This window comes from Trematosphaeria pertusa (genome assembly GCF_010094035.1).
Source record: "Trematosphaeria pertusa strain CBS 122368 unplaced genomic scaffold BU26scaffold_3, whole genome shotgun sequence".
NCBI classification, from domain to species: Eukaryota; Fungi; Ascomycota; class Dothideomycetes; order Pleosporales; family Trematosphaeriaceae; genus Trematosphaeria; species Trematosphaeria pertusa.
In genome coordinates, this window is record NW_022987214.1 from 947353 (window position 1) to 965596 (window position 18244).

Consider the following 18244-nt stretch of genomic DNA (forward strand, 5'->3'; position numbering starts at 1 on the left):
ATGATGCTTTCAGGGGAATGCTTGTATGTGCAGATGCGCATCATTCGTTATTACTATGCGCACCGCTATAAGGTGATTCCTCTAGTATGCATTATAGCTACTCCAAGCGTTGAATGTAACGTGGGCTTGTTTGTCACTCTCATTCACGAATGTCGACTCTCTTGTGTATTTAGGCCACCGGGTAGAACTCGTGTGCAAATTGCGTTGGTTGAGATTGTTTGGAATGGTTTGGTCTTGATTACTTCTACCTGCATTGATGAAGGAGTGGAATAGTTATGGATTTTTCGAACGTTGCTTGAAGACCTATGCGTTGATAGATTAGCGTGGACGAGGGCCGGTAATGGCTCGATTGTCCCGGGGTGCCGAATATACAGATGACCATGAGGTTGTAGCTAACATATCTTTGCCGCAATACCGGGCTTCTCCAAAGCAATATACTTCCCGGGCATGTATCCCGCGCCTGCGCGCTTATACAACTTCTCTCCACGAGCCGCAGTTGCCTGCATCGGCGTAACAATCAGCACATAGTGCCTCTTGTCCCGATCCGTCTTGCCATCCTTAGACCGAGCCACAATAATACATTGAGGACGTTGCCCATCGGAGGCTGTCCTCTCCGTATCATAGACCAGCCTGACTTCAGCCGGCAGTCTCCCAGCGACGGTGAAATCTCTCACCGTAGCCGTCAACGACATATCGATATGCTTATGCGTCGTCTCCGCCTCTTCATTCCCGCCACGCGTCCACGGGGGCCGAATCTCTTTCTTCTCCCATTCCGCGGTCTGGAATGGGGGATCGGTATAGCCAATCCCTCCCTTGTAGGCCATCCATGACCAGCTCGGAACATTGACATTTCTTTCCACAGGGAAGAGGATGGGCACCATGCTCACCTCGTCTTCGCCGCGCTGCCACAACAAGCTTCGATGAAAAAGCCCACCTCCGGAGCCGTCATCAAAGATGCCGTATCCGCCTTTCGTCCCAAACGCTTTTTGAAGACGCTTTTCGAGGCCCGCGATGGCAAAAGGGCGGTCTTCATCTCTGCTGAATTGGAGGCGGGAGTACTGCTGGTAAAGGTCCTGGAAGTAGGATATCTTGAGTGCGCGAGACGGCGTGCGCCAGGCCTTGTCTGGAAACTTCGGGTCGCCGAGGAAGTCGGCCATGTTGCTAGGTCGAACGTGTGAGGATATTGATAGCATAGGTATTTCGAATGGGGGAAACTTACTTATGCATCCGTGCTAGCGTTTCGCATCGTACACCGCAGCCGCACTCGAAGTACGTTTGGCTCTCTGTGAAGAAAATGGTCCGTCGAGCGAGCGCCCGCTCTTGCAATACCCAGCCGCGACGATTCAATGTGCCTTCTAACACATGATGGCTAAAGTCATCGATAGGTTTGCATATGTAGAAGGGCTTCTCGTCTCCGCGCTGGAAAGTAATGTACTCACGCCACGGCCTGCTCCCTAGAAAGCCATCGCACTGGCCTGAGGCGCGACTTGCGGCAAGTACACAATACGCGCCGCTAAATACATCTTCCATCCTCTCCGCCTCTTCATTGAAGTCCCCATCCTTGCCTTGAATTATGCAGAGGGAGTCTATCCAGACGTACCGGATGTTCAACGCTCGCGTACAGTCCACCGCATCCTTGAAAGTTGCTGGAAGCTGGTCGTATGGAATGGCATGTTTGAACTTGTCGACCTCACGACCCGCGCCACTGGGGTCTTTGCGCAGTGTCGTGAACGGTGGGTGCTTGCTTTGATCGCCCCAGGGATGCGAGAGTGCGATGTACTCGCAGCCTGAGAGCTTCTCCTCACGGCACTCTAGGAGGCGCAGCTTAGGGGCTTCAAGGGTGCCCACGTCAATTAGCCTCGTGGGGAGGCTTTTCTGAGTTTCGGGTCGGCAGTCTTTGTGGTTCGTGTTGCAGTCTTCGAGCCACAGGTTGGTGATTTTGAAGAAAGTGTCTGTTCCGGGCTTTGGAAGCTCCGGCTGTCCTAATTGGATTTGCAGCGGCGGGTTCGATTCTTCAGAGAGAGAGGGAAATGATTAGCAATCACATCGCATACCACAGCCTTCTCCGAACTGTGTGCAATTCCCACTTACCAGGGCTTCGAAAAATAGATAGTACAGGCAACGGATTGCTTCCCACCATCATCACAGTTGACTGCATGCGCTCAAACCGGACTTTCCGACCTCGGGGCGCGTCGCCTTTCCCGCAAACGTCATGAAGCATCTTGCAGAAGTCGCAGACTTTAGCGCGCTCTTGCAGAGCATGAACATGATCTTCGAATGCAAATCCTCCAGCCCAGAAGTTCAGACCGATGCATCGCTCGCAGAGCTGGGCAGGCGTGGACGACCGTGGTGACAGTGCTTGGGACCCCACTTGAGCTACAACTTTCTCAGCGAAAGTATTGTCGACCGGAAATTCCCAGCCTTTAAGCTTTTCGTGGTCAGTGAGTGCCGGAAAAGTTGAATGACATTCTAGGGACTTACTGGCTAGTGTGCAAGTACAAATGTTAGGTGTCAAAGTAGCAAAGACGCGTCTAATACGGTGTGACATACCGGCTTGAGAATCACAGTTAGTTGGATGAGAGGACGATCTATTCAGTGTACTTACCAGCTGTCATTGGCAAGACACTTAATTAGCAACATATCGAGTGAGTAGAATATATTTGACGCGATTATAGCGAAGAAAGAAAATAATGAGATATTCCACCCAAATCTGCCCGAAGGCAGGATGTTGTCGCCCAAGGCGACGATGTGTCAGGCTCCCCTAGTGGGATAATTGCGTTCCTCATAAGTGGCTTACTATGATTTACCTTGGTTTGCATGAATCCTGAGCACCGAGGCACAGCTTTGAGGAAATGAAATAAGAGGCAAACAGTGCACTTACGGCCTAGGAAAGTCAGGCAAGTTCTCGGTTTGAGGGGTTCGTTACTAGTACTTACATACTATAGGGAATAGAGTCAACATTTTCTCTACCTATAGGTAGTTATCGCGATCCACTTACATCCTAAGAACGCGAAAGAGGCTTCGTTTAGCACGAACGTCTCTAGATAACCTCAATCAGAGTACCTACAGTCTTGGCACTGTCAGAGAGGATGGCCTGGATGTCATGATACATGAACTCACTCTAATAGATCGGGACACAACTCCACTTGCTACGTGCCCCGTCGGAGGATTCATTCGCGGAATCGCGGAGCCATCCGGTCGCTGCGCTGCCTTCGGAGAGAGCATGTCATCCGACTTGGGCGCTGGCGGCTTGATATTGTCTCGGGTCTTCCCTGTTAGCAAATAGCCTGGTCGACTTACTTTGGACAATATGCCATCAAGAGCGTCGCGAAACTCGCTCGCGGTAGCACGATAACGGGTAATCTGCTCTCCTTCGGCTGGTGGCACTAGGCCGGGACCAGGGTTGAACGACCTGGTCCGATTCGGAGGCAGGGGAATAACAAGAAGCTTCGTGCGGACAACGCTCAAAAGATCTCGGATGGCTGACTCTTGCGAGCACTCCGGGTCCATGTTTTGGATCTGGTCCATCCATAAGAGCACGACACGATGTACTTTGGCCCGCATCGGCGTCCGGGACTCGAGGACTTCGAAGTACTGGCAAACTTGGTGACCGGCGCCTTTCACCTGGTTGTAGAAACTATTCAGCTCTTCGTTTCCGTACAAGATCCAGATGATGAATTCGAGAGTAATGCACCCCATAGACCAAATGTCGTACAGACGCGACCGCCCTTGGATCGCAGTTACCGTCTCCGGGGCTTCATACCGGATGGTCCCATATCGAGTGCTCGTGAGGTGGGCTCGATCCTGGGTCTCGACTACGTGGCGCTTCGCGAGACCCATATCAGCGATCTTGAGTTCTCCCAGCTTCGTCTCTTGGTCTAGGAACCTGAGGATATTCTCGGGCTTCAGGTCACCGTGCCTGATCGATTCTTGGTTGGGCGCATCTTCGTAGTCACCTAATTCGTTGAGTTCATTGTGGACTCGCATCTCGGGGACATCCTGGTGCTGTGCATCTGTCTGGTCTTCGTTGACGTGATGCCTAGTATGCCCGCCATCAAAGTTGTGGAGACTATCAAGAGCGTCCGCTAGTCCCCTTAGCTGAAGTATCGCCTGATGGATAACTTCTTTGCTGGGGGCCTGTCTCGGTGTTCTGTCCCAGAAGTCGCGAAGGCTATCCCCGTCTGCCCAAGGGAACATGAAGTAGCGACTGTCGCCCCTGCGAATGGCGGCGATACATTTGACGATGTGCTTATGATCAAGCTTGTTGATATCCTCTAACGCTCTCGCTTCCGTCTCCCAGGCACTCTCTGTCCCTGCCTTGTCATCGCCTCGACTGACTTTAATCTCCTTAATGGCAACCTATAGAAGCCCGTCAATCCTCAGATTTCTGATGCGAGAGGCATTACTTACGTCCTGCAGTTTGGGATGCTTTTGATGGGCCGGGTGTATCTTGACCCTATAAACGGAACTGAATGCCCCAACTTTGGGTATTGCACCGTCTACGGTGAAGGGGAATATGCACTCGGATGAGAGATTGTAGTCGTACTGGTTGGGCGAGAACACCGGCGCTATGTACTTCCACTGATTTCCGTAGAAGTTGTAGAGGGGGAACGGGCCCCAGATTTCTGGACGAAAATGTTCGTGGGTTTGGGGCGATAGGCAACTCGAATCAGAGTGAGACCTTGGATTCCTCACAGGAAGGCTAGCATCGTTGAATCCTTTATTCTTGAATCGTTGTATGGATGGAAGCAGATCCTGGGCTGCGAGGCATTGGACGGTGATGGCGAAGACCTTTTTGGCTTCTGTGTGGATCCAGTTGATGATACGTTCTTGCTTCGCAGACGCCATCTGGAGATAGAATTCATTAATCCGCAGCTCATCTTGAATTGCCTCCCGTGTTACAAGGTGCTCGATGCAGTCTTCTGGCAGAAAATCTTCATGCTTGACGTCGAAGGTGCTTCTCTCGAGGGAAGTGAGTATCTTGTTCGCCAGAGACTCGCGGGCTGGTGGCCGATGTCGGAGGGCGAATTCCTCTTCCTCGTCATCCTCGTCCATTGTGTACCCGGAGCTACCAGTCATGGAAGGATATAGCTTCCCTCAGCTTTAGCCTATCTTAGAGTTGTTTGCAATGTCGCCTCAAGTGCTAAGAAAGATGGATATAGGTGTACTTTAGCTCAGATAACGAATCGAAAAGGGCGAATTTAGTACTCACAGCCTTTTGAGATGGTGAGGTAGAACAATTCAAGTGCTGGGAACATCCGATGCGAAGTGTCCACTTTATCCTTCGCCACAGAGCCGCATTCAGTAACGCAATACAAGTCCTCAGCTTCATACAATTGACAAATACTTTTACGACATGCTTGGGAAGGCTGGCCCCCATGTTCTGGCGTCCTTCAGCTCGGCGCGGGAGAGAGGGGAAACCCCAATATTCGGCAACGTGCAGGACAGATGCATATCTACATAGGACCCCGCCTGTTCTAGAAGCGCCGAACCTGGAGATTGGCGATCGCCCGCCTCGGGTCCTTTTGGGCGACGTTTCAGCTCTTGGCCATTAGCCGCCCTGTGTATTGGGTGGCGTGTTGGGCCGAGCCGTCGACAGGCCAGAGAACCTTCCAGTGCTTGACAGCTTCTAGACGAATGCGGTAAACGGAAAATACTTGCAAATAGATAGCCCTCATGATCTTTCTTGTAGGGCCAACAAGCTCAAGACGCCCAAATTGATGTAGTTAAGCCTTTGCTAGTATTATAGAAGTAGATGAGTGGTGCGCTACTCGTTGCGGGCCGTGAACTTTCTCGCGGGCCGAGCCCGATGGAGCTGAAATTTCGGCAAATTCTCGTCAATCACTTGCTCCGCGTCTCCTGTCATTTCAACCTCTACCGGAGGTGTCGGAGGCTCCGCCGTAAGCCTGAAAGGACACCACGGGTTTTTGTTCGCCGCGTAGTCTTTGCCTTTGAGACACTTCTGGTACATGACATTCAGTGCCTTTCGGACTTCCTCACAAGACTTGCGGTGGTTGGGCTCCACCACAAGCATGTTGTGTTGAATCATGTCCAAGATCTCGTGGAAGTATTCGGTACAGTTCTCGTGCTGATGTAGCTCGTTGATAAACTATAACCATGTGATTCAGAACGATATCAATGAAGCGGGGATTTGTCCGGAATTTGGAATCATATCACATACCTGAGTGACTGCTGGTTTGATCTTAACTCCAGGATGATTCGTGTCCTGATTCCTTACTACCTCAAAGAAGGTATCAGTTTTCTGGTTATGTGAGAAGATGTCTCGGGTCATCCTTCGCAATCCGAACACCGTCAGAAGCTCCTCGCCTCCGAACACCCAGGCTACGAACTCCAGATAGACACAGCCTAGACACCAAATGTCGTATGATTGGCGAATGGCCTTGGGTTGAAGATCGCATTCCGGAGGTCGATAAGTCAGCGTGTTGGCGACACTCTTTCGCCTCGTTCTGCTTCGTAAGGAGTTGAGCTCTGCTTGCCCAAAGTCGGATAGCTTGAGAGTTCCCTTAAGCACTTTTTTATCGCCGTCGCTGTCGTCGTACCAGAGTATGTTTCCTGGGTTGATATCACCGTGGCGACCGTACTGTTCAATTGGAAATTCGCTGCTATGTCGTCGGCATGAAGGTCTTGGACACTGCTCCCCTGCTGGATGTGGTCGTTCGGGCATCCAAGTTGGGCTAACGGGCTGCTCTCTGGCGCCACTGGATTGTACCGAATCTGTTCGCTGTCGGTGCCAGTTGGGATCGATGATCTTGACACGTCTTTCGCCACTTGGCTTTCGCGCCAATTCTTCTTCGGTGTTAGGGCGGCAAAGAGTGAAGGTCCGGTGCTTATGAAGCCGCAACAGGCCGTCGGCAATACCTGCACCCTGCTCAGCCACCCAGAGCACGTTTCCGTAGTTGAATTGTGGGCGGGCCTCGATCTCTTTCCAGTACCTAAAGAGATCTCCTTCTGCGCGGTAGAAGATCATGTGAAACTTGTTGAACTGCTCATATGTTGCCAAAAGCGAGACAATGTGTCTGTGGCTTCTCTCTCCGCTGAATTTCTTTAGAATGTTGACCTCCTTCTTGAAGGACTCTCGATCGCTCTCGTACAGCTGCTTAATGGCAAAGCCGCGGTCGCATAGCTTCCTGTCACCGAAATTATGGTGTTCTTCATGGATTCGCACCATGAATACTTTTCCAAATCCGCCGTGGTATTCAGCGTTGTCATCGTCTGCTTGTTGCGAGGCGACAAATGGCAGGATATGCTGATCTCGGAGGAGATAATGTTTGACATCGCCGGACTTGTCCTGGGAGAAGAATGGTGCCAACATTATCCACTGATACTTATTGAAATTCCAAAGCTTGTTGGGCGACCACATGCCATGCCTGAAGGACTGCAGGGGAACTTGAGACGGTTTTCCTGATTCGTCTTTACGGCGGAGCTCAATTGTCCCGCGAACTTGCAGCGAGGCCAGAGGTAGGTCGAGGTCGCTCACATCCTCGTCCAGGAATAAGGGAATCGACGATGATGTCTCGGCCAGGACAAGCAAAGCGAAGATTTTTCGGAAGGATTTGATCTTTTGCTTGCCCCCGTGCATTACCTCCGTTTCTCTGCACACGGCTTCTGCATAGTTCCTTATCTTCTCCGGAGTATGGATGTGCGATAGATCTTTCATCAGTTCTCGGGCCACAGAATCTGGGTTCACAAGGCGACAAAGCTGAGCCTTGGGAAGGAATCCAAAATCGGGTATGTAGGCTTCCGTGCAACGTGTCTGCACCAGAGCGTCGAAGATGCCAGTCTGGAACTGATGCCGAAAAGTATACGGCAGGCACAAATCTAGCCGCTCCTCCCTCCTAGGTTCTTCATGAACTACATCCGGACCGGGAGCAAAGGCTCGCTTTTGACGCAGCTGCTGCTGGTCGCCAGCATCTGAAATTATGCTCAGCTCAGCGGGGTAGTTTCCATCCCAGTCGGTTGGGACACCCAGAGAAGACGTATAAGGTCGCTCCGGGTTATAACTCCCTTCAGCAGACGATTCGATAGAATCGAAAGTTGTACTCTGGTTGGATTCTGTCAGTATCCAAGGGCATGGTTTATAGAGGACTAACAAGGTTGACTCACTGAGGATGTTGTAGCGTCCTCGTCTGACTTTCGATAAGGCTCAGCCCTCAGTACACTCCAGTCGCCTGACGTACAATTGACCGGTCTTAATGGGAGGCTAACATTTACCTTATTATAGCCCAGCTGGGGCCATGTCTGCGTATTTGAATACAAGGGCGTCATGTCGCACCCAAATTGAGCACCAGATATCGATTCCGACGGCAGGTGTGCGTAAGATCGAAAGCCGTCGTCATGGCCTCTGTAGCCGAACCGTGATGATCTGAAGAGCGAGTCGCGCCGAATATCGGGATCCAGTGAGGACGTGAGGCACTTTCCGTCGGTGACTGAGGCATAGCTAGTAGGGTTGCTCATCCAGGTGGCCGCGCAGTTGGGTCGTTGTGTGGTCTGCGCAAAGTCGTGCGATAAAGGCTCTGGAGAACCGGGTCCGTACGCACCACGGTTAGCATCCGCTGTGTGCATATTCACCATTACAGCGCTCGATAACGCCGAAGTCCGTGTTTGGGGCTCCGGTATTGGAATTGGGAGGACGAGGCTTTGGCGCGTGTAGGGCTGCTGAAGGATGAGCTCCCGACCGAAATGCCTCGCGTACGGCCTGTGAAACCCTCCACCTTATCGGTGCGCATAATACATTTGGGAAACAGCGCAAGTACGGCGCGGTGTATTTGGCTTGGAAACAAGGCCGAAATGCTGCAACGAGTTGTCACGATATATATGGCCATATTGTCAGCTCGGCCTGATGGACTGGGCAGGCTGGGAATCCAAAATGAAGCGGATGATAGCCCCTCCTATCAATGCGAAGGGGCTGAGCGCGTGTTCGACCTGAGTGTGGCTTTATTAGTTGCCTTCTTTTAGGCGCTGTCATGCAACGCTGCAAAACCATCCACTGTCTCGAAAGCCAGCCGGTGAAATCGTAGAGGCGTGGCGCAGCCTGGTCCTCTGCCGCCCCCAGCTGAAACCCTAGCATGACAATTGGGATCCTCAGGATTTCCCAGTGCTTCCCTTATAGACAGACTGGTATCGCCGTTGTATTCATGAGGTCTTCCCAAGGCAACAACAGATCTTTCTCTCGAAACTCAAGACCCAGAGGCCGTTCACGGCTGTCACGGACGTACCATAACAACCCCGATGGACCCCTCCTCATACATCGGGACACAGTGTCGCCTATCGGAAGAACATAACAATGAATTGCCTGATTTGGGGTCCGCTCAATCCATTCCAGGGAGGCATATAAACCCGACCAAGTTAACAGCCTTGCTGAGGATCAAATTCGGCGCAGGAACGTACGAAGTGCAAGTAAGTGATTGTTAACCAGTACCCCATAAGTTCAATAAGCTGGAAAGCAGGACTCACTATCTTCCCTCCAGATCGTACAAAATTCGTACTGCATAATCGCTCCAAGGAAACTCTCCTCAGCACGTCCACCCCCTACCCGTATTTGAAAATGTTTCCTGACAAGATTAGAGCGAAATAGCCGAATGTCGACGAAGATGAGCGGAGCAGGTTGGGCAGGCTCGAGCGGTGAAATTCGAGGGGAAACGGGGAAAGAAAGAAAGGGAGGAGTGCTCTGGGCGTGGTTCGGCGAATGGATGGGTCGGTGGAATGTAGAATGTACGCTTGATGCGGAGTGTGGCTGGAGGGCCAAATGAGAAGCTTGCGGTCTTTTCGTCACCTGTCAATGACCTGATGATTACTTCAAGCCGATGCGTCGATTTGTTGAGTACTTTGGTCGCACTGCTCTAGCGCAAGGCTCTTCATATCTCCGAGATCGAACCTCTCTAGAAGCCCGACTTCCCAACCCTGAAACCTTCTTGCGCTGGCTGGGACCAGCTTCTGACTCTCTTTCAACGTCCTTTCTAATGCTTCAAACAGCTCCTTTGGAAACGCGACGTCCTCTATCGACGCGCTCTCTGGCTCACCAGTCTGGGGTGGTGTATAGGTCTGGCTTTGATAGAAGACTTTCATAGACCTGGTAGGGCCATTTCGATCGTCAGAAGGGATAGAAGATGAGTAGAATAGATCTGGCGTGAAGACCCAAATAAGTAGCGAGGAAATAGGAGCAGTTTGCGGTGAATCGGTATCAGGATGGACGTGAAACTTCCGGACACCTTGGTTCTCTGTCAGGAATAGTAGGCGGGCAGATATCCATTTCTGGATACTGTATATGCTTGGCCTTGAGCTAGAGCCGGAGGCGATACTGATACACCATTTCCATATTCGCCAGCCGTCAGAACTGGCATCTTTGGTGCCCAGCATGTGTTTGCATTGCTTGCAGAATAAGGTGCTGTCTTGAGAGTCGCACTCTGATGGAGACTGCAATTGGTCAGCATGCGGCATCATAGAATGACACACCGAATGCTCGAAAGAATGTAGCCAAATCTTATCCCGCCAGTCCCAATGGCCTAAGGGCATAAAGGCAGTGAAACGATCGGGCCGCTCCCCCACACCACCGGCAAGCCCGTCAACCGAGGGAAGAGGATTTGCGCAATGTTGCGAGTTAAGTGTATGGGCCTATCATTCTAGGGCGTTTGTATCGGCGACACCGCCATGGCGTATTGACTGGGGCCGCCTTCTTTGCGCCCGGAAGCACGTGGTAATGACCATACCCAGGTGGAGTAACACGGAAGGAGAATTGAAAATCATGAGAAAGGAAGGATAACATACCTCGGCACCTTCGCAGTCCTGCTCTTTCAACAAGAAGGTTGCGAGGTCTACGAATCCCACGCCATCGACTGCCTTGAGTCGATTGCCAGCGGCGTAGCCTTTCTTGCCGACGATCGCATGGCGATTGTGGTCATGCAGATGATGTTCATCGGGCTTGTGGCAATGCCAAAAGTCCATCATCTCAGCCCAGTTCTCGTTGGGCAAGTCTCTCCATTCACCAACTTTACTAGCAGGCGCAATGACGCCCTGACAACTCTTGCAGCGGATTTCTACAGCCCGGATGTGATTGAGGGATGCGCCATCCCAGGGGACGAGGTTCGCATTCCTCTGCTCAGACCGCAGCGTCCCGAGCAAGTCGGTGCCTTCCTTCTCTTCAATCTGTAGCCGCAGAGTCAATTCCTTGCTCGGTGGCTGTGCCGGCAGCGAAAGCGCCGCATCCCCTCCTCCCTTCACCTTGATCGGGAGATGGATCGTTGCCGACTCGCCCTCATGCGTAACGGTGATGGAAAAGCCGTCGGTAGCGAGCTGAGCTTTCGTCTCGCGCGTGTGGAAGCTGCGGAGAGAAGCAAAGAGTGTAACCGTCCGAATATGTAGCAGGAGCTCAGCGTAAAGGATAATAGATGACTCGTTTGGAGCTAGGGGTTGCTCAGGTTTCTGCGCGCCCTGCAACAGATTTGGTGATGCTTCGGGGGCAAGAGGGTCACCAGGCTTTGGGTTCGTCAGAATTTCAATTGTTGCTGGCGGGAGTTCGAGCGCTTCATATGCGGACGCGGGCAGCGTCGAGTGCGACATGGCGGTGAGGTGCGCTCCATACTGGCATTGTAGACGCGGGAAGTCGAAGTCAGTTTTGTTGTTGACCGACGTAGTGCAGCAGCGCGGGCCGAAATGTTTCCGTAACATCACGTGATCTCTGCCAGAGGCCGACTGGAAGGATGCGTAGAAAAGGCCGAATCTATGGCCATTGACGAGTCCAAGCTTACTGTTTTGAATTCGAGTTATATTACTACATTTACGGAGCCTATGCACCTATATACAGCGAAAGCCTCCAAAAGAAGAAGTACCTCATAAATTTACTACGGGAATATTCGAACATTATTTTGCCATTACTGCCCCTTCTTCTGCCTCTCCTGCTCCTCCTTCTCCAATATGTGTCGAACGCCCCTCCGAACGCCCTCGTCAAGATCGACAATCGGGCTGTAGCCCAGCCGCTGCCTCGCCTTGTCGATGTTGTAGTACTTTGGGAAAGTGCTATATCTGACCTGCTGTCTTGTTACATTTGGAGTTCTCCCAAGAAACCAAAACACCCATTCGAATATCGCGCCAACCGCAAATGCGAAATCCTTGTCAAGGCGCCACACTCCCGAAAGGGGTCGCCTGTCGCCGGCCTCATGCCACACAGCCCTGGCGAAATCCCAGAAGTACGCCGGTTGTCCGTTCGTAATGAAGAATACCTCGCCGTCGACACGCTCGGAATCTAGTGGGATGGTCGGCAGTATCTTGTGCGTGTGGAGAAGAGCTTGGACGGCAAGGAGGTGCGCGTGGCACACGTTTTCAACGTAGGTAAAGTCGAAAAGGTTGTTATTGTCGCCAACCTGAAACTTTGTCTGGCCCCTGCGGTACGCACCCACCATTGGTGGGAGTGTCTGGATATCGCCGTCGCCGAATATGCCTGCGGGGCGGATGGAGCATGTAAGGAATCCTGCAGGTGTTCGGTTCGCCTCGAGCACGGCCGTCTCGGCATATGCCTGTATAGAGGATCAGCACACAATCGTAGAGCTAGGTATCGTTTCCTTACCTTTGTGGTGGTGTAGTGCTCTGGCTGCGCGTCCCCTGTGACCAAGGGCCATCGCTCATCCGCATTCACGAGCTCCGTATTGGGGCCCAGTATGACGCTGGCCGTGCTAGTATACACGAAAACCTTCACTCCCGTCTCTTGTGACGCCTTCAGCAGATTGTTGGTTCCGTCTATGTTGACTTTATCGTGGATCGCCGGCGGCGCGTTGAAATGCGGGGAGGCAGTGTGTATCACGGAATCTGGCTTGATGCTGGCGAAGAGCGATTTGATCGCTTCAGCGTCTGTGATGTCGCCATCATGGTACGAGACGCTGGGGCTAGCGTTGCGGTTCGAATTGGTTCGCAAATCGAGGACCGAAATTTGTGTATCAGGGTGTCGCTTGAGGATGAGGTTTACGATGTGACTGCCTAAGAAGCCGCAGCCTCCGACGACTAGCACCTTCCCGAGAGAGCGGGCTGATTGCGGCGTGGACATGTTTGCAGAGGGTTGCACAATTGGATGTTTGATATCTGGATATTTGCGAAAGAAACATTGAGGTCGCTTTCGGAGCATTGACCCCCTGCGATTGGCAGAGGGCTGGGCATTGCTCTCGCGCGGATGCAACACGCTAATATCCCGGGGTTCTGCGGCGCCGTTCGCCATATAGGGCGATTGAACCAAGCGCTATCCTTGGTACGCCTCTTCCTGAGGGGATCCAGAGCCCTCTTAGTCTTTGGCGAAGGTTTGGACGGTTTAGGGAGTACCTGGCAGAGCGGGTTCCGAGCTTGGCATGTCAATGCAATTAACAATCTCATGTCGCGTTTTCGCCTCACACCGATCATTTTGGGTATTGGAGGAGCTAGTACGTATATTGAATTTAATTTTCAGACCAACGCCACGCTTCGTGCTTATGCTATCATGACCGAAATGGGACCCGAACTCCTACCGTGCATAGCCGTGGACCCCGTAGGTGATAGGATCCGGGTATCAACCCTCATTCTATTCATTGAAAGTGACATATCTTCGTGTATGCTGCTCAGCAGGCTAAGGGAGAGCTGTGCCTAGAAGCAGTTTCTGTAGTCCTGTCAGCACTCTGAAGACCTCCAGGCTCCACTTTGGACACTCACTCAGCGCTGTCTTGAACCGACCTCCTGAGCCGGCGATTGTACATCTTTTTCTCGTCAGGTGTGCCCCAAAATAGCTTGGCAGCCTCGGGGTTGACGAGAGTCCTAGGGTCATACGCTGGCGATTCTTCTTCGATAGCCTCGATGATGGCCTCAATATGTGATCGCATGTCGTCTTTCCGGACGGCGTCGTAGCAGAGGATTCCGGTCGGTGAGACACGGTGATGGAATATGGGCGTCTCAAACCTGACACGCGGAAGCACATCGGGGAACTTTGGGCTCAGATAGAGCATGATGCGGAACATGCCTAAAGCTACGGTTAGCGGATGCTGATGGCCTTCGGGCCATTGAAACCACGACCGGGATTAGCGCCGCGTGCAATCTGCCGTTACGTACCACCATCTAGGTTTGTCATTGGCCGACCGAACAGAACAAGGCGCCAAACAAACGGATTCTTGTCGACGAGATCCAGATCGAGCGTAACGGCGTCGTTCTTCTTGTAGTTCTCGACGATCTGTTCGAATTGCCGCTGCAGGTTGCTCGCAATACTCATCTCCTTCTGCACTGCAACCATTCCTTCAGCAGCCCAACCAACCGCTTCCTCGTTGAGCTTCTCAAATATGGTCTGCATGCGTTGCTTCAGCGACGAATACTGGAAGCTCCCGTCCATGCTATTTCCGGGACCCTCGAACGGCATCTTCTCGAACCGATCGCCATCCTTGTGCTTCTTCATCTCTCGCTCAATACTGCCCATATACGACTCGTAGTACCAGAGGAACCGCCGCTTGCAGAGGTCCTTGAAGGGCTCGAAGGGAGCGTCAGCCGCGCCGGATTGATAGTCCTCTTCTGCATTGTACACTGTTACTCCCGGCGCCTTCCCCCTATCGATGCCGAGATAGTCTTCGAGGCGCTCAATGACTGAGATCCGCAATGCCTCGTGTCGGATCTTGGCGACGTAGGCCTCCTGGTTCTTCTTGTCGTAGTCGGAATTGGCGTCCTCGAATCCTGGCTCGTTCTCATATGGGTTCGAAGACATCAGGCTCTGGATGGAGATAAGAATCGATTCGAGACCCTGAGCGGATGACCACTCCTCTCCTCGCTCGCCGCGCCATGTGCTGTACACCATTAGACAGATATTCCTAGATTAAGGGCCACCGGACAGCCTTACCCAAGGATTGACAAGCATACTCTACCCCCCGCGTAAATGTTCGGATTGAACCTCGTCCGTCCGCCATTTGTAGTTATGGCATTCACTTGTGGTGCTTTGGTAGGGTATTCCCGGGTGAACTTGACGGCAAACTCGAAGAAGCCGAATTCGTAGGGCGTGTCAGGGGGGCCGATGATCAAGGCTCGTACATGTCGGACGTCAATGTCACGGCACGCGACTGCTAGGGCTGTATCAAACGTCAGCAGCTTCGTCATGCGAAGGCAGCAATATCGGCTCTTACATAGATCTGATCCACGCTGGATCTCGCTCAATTCCTACGCCTCATTAGTACATCCGTATCTTGGCAAGCCGTCGTATGGGAACGCACGCGAGTGATTCGGAGAATCGACTGGTTTGACATGCGTGCTACAGCAACCAAGCAGGTGGTTGTGCCCTCACTTGATCAGACTGCGCTTTGTCTCTCCTGAGGGCCTTCAGCGGGTTGTCGACGTGGGATGTGCTGGGGTGGGACAGATGAGTGCTTTGGCGAAGTCTGGGGGTTGGAGATGACTTAAATAATAGCAGACGGCGCCGCCTGGTGTGGGTGAGGGTGAAGTGGAGCCTGGTGAAGCACAGCTTGGAGGGGCAGAACGCGCGGGCGGTCAGACCCCTGTCACCGGTGCCTCAACACCAACGGTCCGTGCGTCGCGATATAGACCTAAGCAAATCACCGATTGGGGGGATGCCAAACTAGCTGCTCGGATCTGCCTTCACCGTAGCCCTGGATTCATTGGCACTTCAACCTACTTATACGGCGGGTCAGACGGTGTCAGAGCGCCTCCACAAGCCTGCGACGGAAATTCCACGGCTAAGGAAGAGAACCTGCAGCATTGGAATGCCCTAACACCCTCACATCATGTACGTCTGTATGCTATTCGCGTACTCTCTGTGCTCACAATCTTTAGGGTCGTCTTCGCGCTCTTCATAATTAGCAAAGCTGGCGGTCTCATCTACAACCGAGAGTTCCATACCGGCATGAATAAGCTCTCAAGCAATGATCTTTTGATGCTCGCCGGCTCATTCCACGGGTATCCGCCCTTACAAGCACTATGCATGTCTCTGTATAATATACTGACGTTCCCCTAGAATGCACGCGATAACCAAGCAACTCTGTCCAGCCCCTCCCACGCCCACCAACCCTGCCAGCACCGCCGCCGCCCTCGCCCCTTCACCCTTCTCCAACCGCCCGAGCGGCCTCGAAGTACTCGAATCGAGCCATTTCCGCATGCAATGCTTCCAGACGCTCACCGGGACAAAGTTCCTCCTCTTCACCGAACCCCAACAGCCGAACATTGATAGCATGATGCGGAAGATTTATGAGCTGTATTCGGATTTTGTAATGAAGAACCCGTTCTATACGGTGGAGATGCCGATTCGGTGTGAGAAGTTTGATCGTGGGCTGGATGGGTTTGTGAAGGTGAGGGGATGAAAGACTTACAGGATCGTTAGGATGTGAATGAGCTTCCGCAGGCTTAGAAAGTGGTAGTGTCTGCGGCGATGCAAGCAGGAAAGGCTGGTCCGGGAACGTCTTGATTAGAATATTGACGGAATGTAAAGATACCAGGGACGAGACCCTGGGGCAAGCGGCCTCTGGGCGACAGCTTCCGCAGCAGAGGGAATGGAGATTAGGGTTGGACGCTGGAGATTGACCTCGATGATATCGGGATTGAAGCATATCTTGCCTAGGAATGAGTTGGGATAAATGAATCTGGAAAAGAGGCGAGGGTTCTTCACAATAGGATAATGCTGATCCAATACTTTCATCAGGTCTATTGCATTTAATCCTAAGCCCGAAATACGGACACTAGCCTAGGGTTTGATTCTATGATGCACAACGCTCGTATGCGCCAACCTGAGTGTCCCACCGTCGAACGCCTTTGATGCTCACAGGAGTCACAATTACCCTGAAGGTCCCACGACTGACAAACGCCAGGCTCATGCAGTATCCATCTTGTCTGGGTCGTCTTTATCCTTTTTGTCCTTGCTTCCGCTTCCGCTGGGCTGACCTTGGTCGTCCAAGAGGGGCTGCTTCTCGTCATCCTCCGCTATCTGCTCCAGCTCCGACTTGCCTTCGGCAGCCTCCTTGGCCTTCTTTTCCTTCTCCTGTCGCGCCTTTTCTTCTTCGTAGCTCATCCTCAGGGCCAACGCCAGCTCTGGGTCCACCGACGGGTCAACACCGAACTCGAAAGCGTTGCCGCCCGTGTCGCCTCCTTCGCCGCTGGCGCCGCCGGCTCCTGCCCCACCGGAGCTTCCATCCCCGCCAAGTATAGGCGTTGTGACAAGAGAATCGCTGAGGAGGTTTGAGCTGGGCTGTATAACGGCGAGGTGAGACCCTTCGTTGCCCTGGCAAGCCTCGCTGAATTTCTCCAGCTTCTTAATCGTCTCCTCGCCGAGCTCGCCGAATGCAATGATGTCGACGCTTATGCCGCTTTTCTTCATGCGCTTCGAGAGTTTGGTGAGCTCCTTCTCCTCTTCATTGATGGGACTGCAGGTGAAGATGATTATCCGTTGCTTTTGGGACTTGTTCTGGCGGTGCTTCAGCGCCAACTAAGCAACGTCAGTGGAAACTCGCCCAGCTGGGGTCAGCCGAACTTACCGCGGCCACATTGAGGCCAGTTGAGAAATGCGAGCTGCCCTTTATCTTCGTCCTGTGTAGGCCATCGAGAATCTTGCCGATATCCGTGGTCAACGTTGTGAGAATCTCGGGGGTGTTGCCTCCCATGCTCATGAGGCCGACAGACGACTCTGGGTTCGCTCCGGTCTTTGCCGAGAAGATTAGGTTTACGGCGTCCGCTTGCGTTTCCCATCGTGACGGTCTATTGTATTATTATCAGTACATGGCTCTGTTGGTTCTCAGCGACCGCATACACATAATCGCCATTCCTGCTACTCTCGCTGTTGTCGACACTGCGCATAGTTAGCTAAGGCCTCTAGCTGTCCGTTTCCAAATGCTCACATTATCATGGAAGCCTCTAGCACCATGGTGAAGGCGTTGATGAGTGTAGATACGGGTTGTCGAAGTTGTAGATGTAGATGAGTGCAGGTCGTTGCGGACGTCGGAGTCGGAGCTCTCTGAGAGCACAAGCAAGCGAGCCTTGCAGCGATCACGTGAAGCTTAGAGAACCTTGGAACCGTTCTGGCGCGGGCAACTTGCATTCACTTGACGCGCAGATAGATCCGGTTAAAGGCCAAGACGAGGGATAATCGACCGTCTCTAAGGAGCGTTGTGCAAAAATCTGCCAGGCGGCGCAATACGCACCTGCATAGAGCAACAATGATCGCCTTAGTAATCGCGCGGGAGCTTGGATCACTGGATTTCGCGTTGATGGCGTCAAATGCCAAGACGCGCTGGCG

General features: G+C 52.6%; 9 protein-coding genes across 9 annotated transcripts; 3 read left to right on the forward strand and 6 right to left on the reverse strand.

The window, feature by feature from the left end:
* Positions 1–287: 287 nt before the first annotated feature.
* On the reverse strand, positions 288–5055 carry BU26DRAFT_601263 (HET-domain-containing protein; the record flags this gene model as incomplete). The annotated part of the gene is made up of 5 exons (XM_033835254.1): positions 288–1161; positions 1220–2012; positions 2092–2428; positions 3301–4359; positions 4411–5055. The coding sequence occupies 5 exons, from the start codon at positions 5053–5055 to the stop codon at positions 393–395; spliced, it is 3603 nt and encodes a 1200-aa protein (XP_033688072.1). The 3' UTR covers positions 288–392.
* Positions 5056–5170: 115 nt separating this feature from the next.
* BU26DRAFT_214160 (uncharacterized protein) lies at positions 5171–5661 on the forward strand. Its single transcript, XM_033820686.1, has one exon. It carries the CDS (start codon positions 5262–5264, stop codon positions 5553–5555), a length of 294 nt encoding a protein of 97 aa, XP_033688073.1. The 5' UTR covers positions 5171–5261; the 3' UTR covers positions 5556–5661.
* On the reverse strand, positions 5424–8708 carry BU26DRAFT_214192 (uncharacterized protein). The gene is made up of 3 exons (XM_033820687.1): positions 8125–8708; positions 6182–8062; positions 5424–6109 (listed from the first exon to the last, which is right to left on the reverse strand). Exons 1-3 carry the CDS (start codon positions 8590–8592, stop codon positions 5768–5770), a joined length of 2691 nt encoding a protein of 896 aa, XP_033688074.1. The 5' UTR covers positions 8593–8708; the 3' UTR covers positions 5424–5767.
* A 459-nt stretch (positions 8709–9167) lies between these two features.
* Positions 9168–9707, forward strand: BU26DRAFT_515451 (uncharacterized protein). Its single transcript, XM_033828071.1, has 3 exons — positions 9168–9417; positions 9489–9536; positions 9586–9707. Exons 1-3 carry the CDS (start codon positions 9250–9252, stop codon positions 9613–9615), a joined length of 246 nt encoding a protein of 81 aa, XP_033688075.1. The 5' UTR covers positions 9168–9249; the 3' UTR covers positions 9616–9707.
* Positions 9708–9793: 86 nt separating this feature from the next.
* On the reverse strand, positions 9794–11626 carry BU26DRAFT_214208 (uncharacterized protein). The gene is made up of 2 exons (XM_033820688.1): positions 10786–11626; positions 9794–10434 (listed from the first exon to the last, which is right to left on the reverse strand). The coding sequence occupies exons 1-2, from the start codon at positions 11575–11577 to the stop codon at positions 9817–9819; spliced, it is 1410 nt and encodes a 469-aa protein (XP_033688076.1). The 5' UTR covers positions 11578–11626; the 3' UTR covers positions 9794–9816.
* Positions 11627–11888: 262 nt separating this feature from the next.
* Positions 11889–13054, reverse strand: BU26DRAFT_560413 (uncharacterized protein; the record flags this gene model as incomplete). The annotated part of the gene is made up of 2 exons (XM_033832798.1): positions 11889–12530; positions 12581–13054. 2 exons carry the CDS (start codon positions 13052–13054, stop codon positions 11889–11891), a joined length of 1116 nt encoding a protein of 371 aa, XP_033688077.1.
* Positions 13055–13392: 338 nt separating this feature from the next.
* On the reverse strand, positions 13393–15446 carry BU26DRAFT_515453 (UBC-like protein). Its single transcript, XM_033828072.1, has 6 exons — positions 15219–15446; positions 15132–15165; positions 14852–15077; positions 14080–14798; positions 13687–13990; positions 13393–13633 (listed from the first exon to the last, which is right to left on the reverse strand). The coding sequence occupies exons 1-6, from the start codon at positions 15249–15251 to the stop codon at positions 13621–13623; spliced, it is 1329 nt and encodes a 442-aa protein (XP_033688078.1). The 5' UTR covers positions 15252–15446; the 3' UTR covers positions 13393–13620.
* Positions 15447–15526: 80 nt separating this feature from the next.
* BU26DRAFT_515454 (Sybindin-like protein) lies at positions 15527–16683 on the forward strand. The gene is made up of 3 exons (XM_033828073.1): positions 15527–15748; positions 15796–15918; positions 15977–16683. Coding segments are annotated over exons 1-3 (468 nt in total). The 5' UTR covers positions 15527–15746; the 3' UTR covers positions 16320–16683.
* Positions 16684–16825: 142 nt separating this feature from the next.
* Positions 16826–17872, reverse strand: BU26DRAFT_418365 (uncharacterized protein; the record flags this gene model as incomplete). Its single annotated transcript, XM_033823245.1, has 4 exons — positions 16826–17437; positions 17487–17706; positions 17759–17797; positions 17847–17872. 4 exons carry the CDS (start codon positions 17870–17872, stop codon positions 16826–16828), a joined length of 897 nt encoding a protein of 298 aa, XP_033688080.1.
* Positions 17873–18244: the final 372 nt, after the last annotated feature.

Coding starts and splice junctions, on each gene's coding strand:
- BU26DRAFT_214208 (XM_033820688.1), bottom strand. CDS start 11,577: ATGTCGCACTCGACGCTGCCCGCGTCCGCATATGAAGCGCTCGAACTC. Junction 10,435..10,785: donor AGGACTGCGAAGGTGCCGAG/GTATGTTATCCT, acceptor GACCAATTGCAG/TCTCCATCAGAGTGCGACTC.
- BU26DRAFT_515454 (XM_033828073.1), top strand. Junction 15,919..15,976: donor CTCGCCGGCTCATTCCACGG/GTATCCGCCCTT, acceptor ACGTTCCCCTAG/AATGCACGCGATAACCAAGC.
- BU26DRAFT_214192 (XM_033820687.1), bottom strand. CDS start 8,592: ATGGTGAATATGCACACAGCGGATGCTAACCGTGGTGCGTACGGACCC. Junction 8,063..8,124: donor AGGACGCTACAACATCCTCA/GTGAGTCAACCT, acceptor GAATCCAACCAG/AGTACAACTTTCGATTCTAT. Junction 6,110..6,181: donor TCAAACCAGCAGTCACTCAG/GTATGTGATATG, acceptor ACATGGTTATAG/TTTATCAACGAGCTACATCA.
- BU26DRAFT_214160 (XM_033820686.1), top strand. CDS start 5,262: ATGCGAAGTGTCCACTTTATCCTTCGCCACAGAGCCGCATTCAGTAAC.
- BU26DRAFT_515453 (XM_033828072.1), bottom strand. CDS start 15,251: ATGTCAAACCAGTCGATTCTCCGAATCACTCGC. Junction 15,166..15,218: donor CGATTCTCCGAATCACTCGC/GTGCGTTCCCAT, acceptor AATGAGGCGTAG/GAATTGAGCGAGATCCAGCG. Junction 15,078..15,131: donor CCAGCGTGGATCAGATCTAT/GTAAGAGCCGAT, acceptor CGTTTGATACAG/CCCTAGCAGTCGCGTGCCGT.
- BU26DRAFT_515451 (XM_033828071.1), top strand. CDS start 9,250: ATGGACCCCTCCTCATACATCGGGACACAGTGTCGCCTATCGGAAGAA. Junction 9,418..9,488: donor CAGGAACGTACGAAGTGCAA/GTAAGTGATTGT, acceptor TCTTCCCTCCAG/ATCGTACAAAATTCGTACTG. Junction 9,537..9,585: donor CTCCAAGGAAACTCTCCTCA/GCACGTCCACCC, acceptor TGACAAGATTAG/AGCGAAATAGCCGAATGTCG.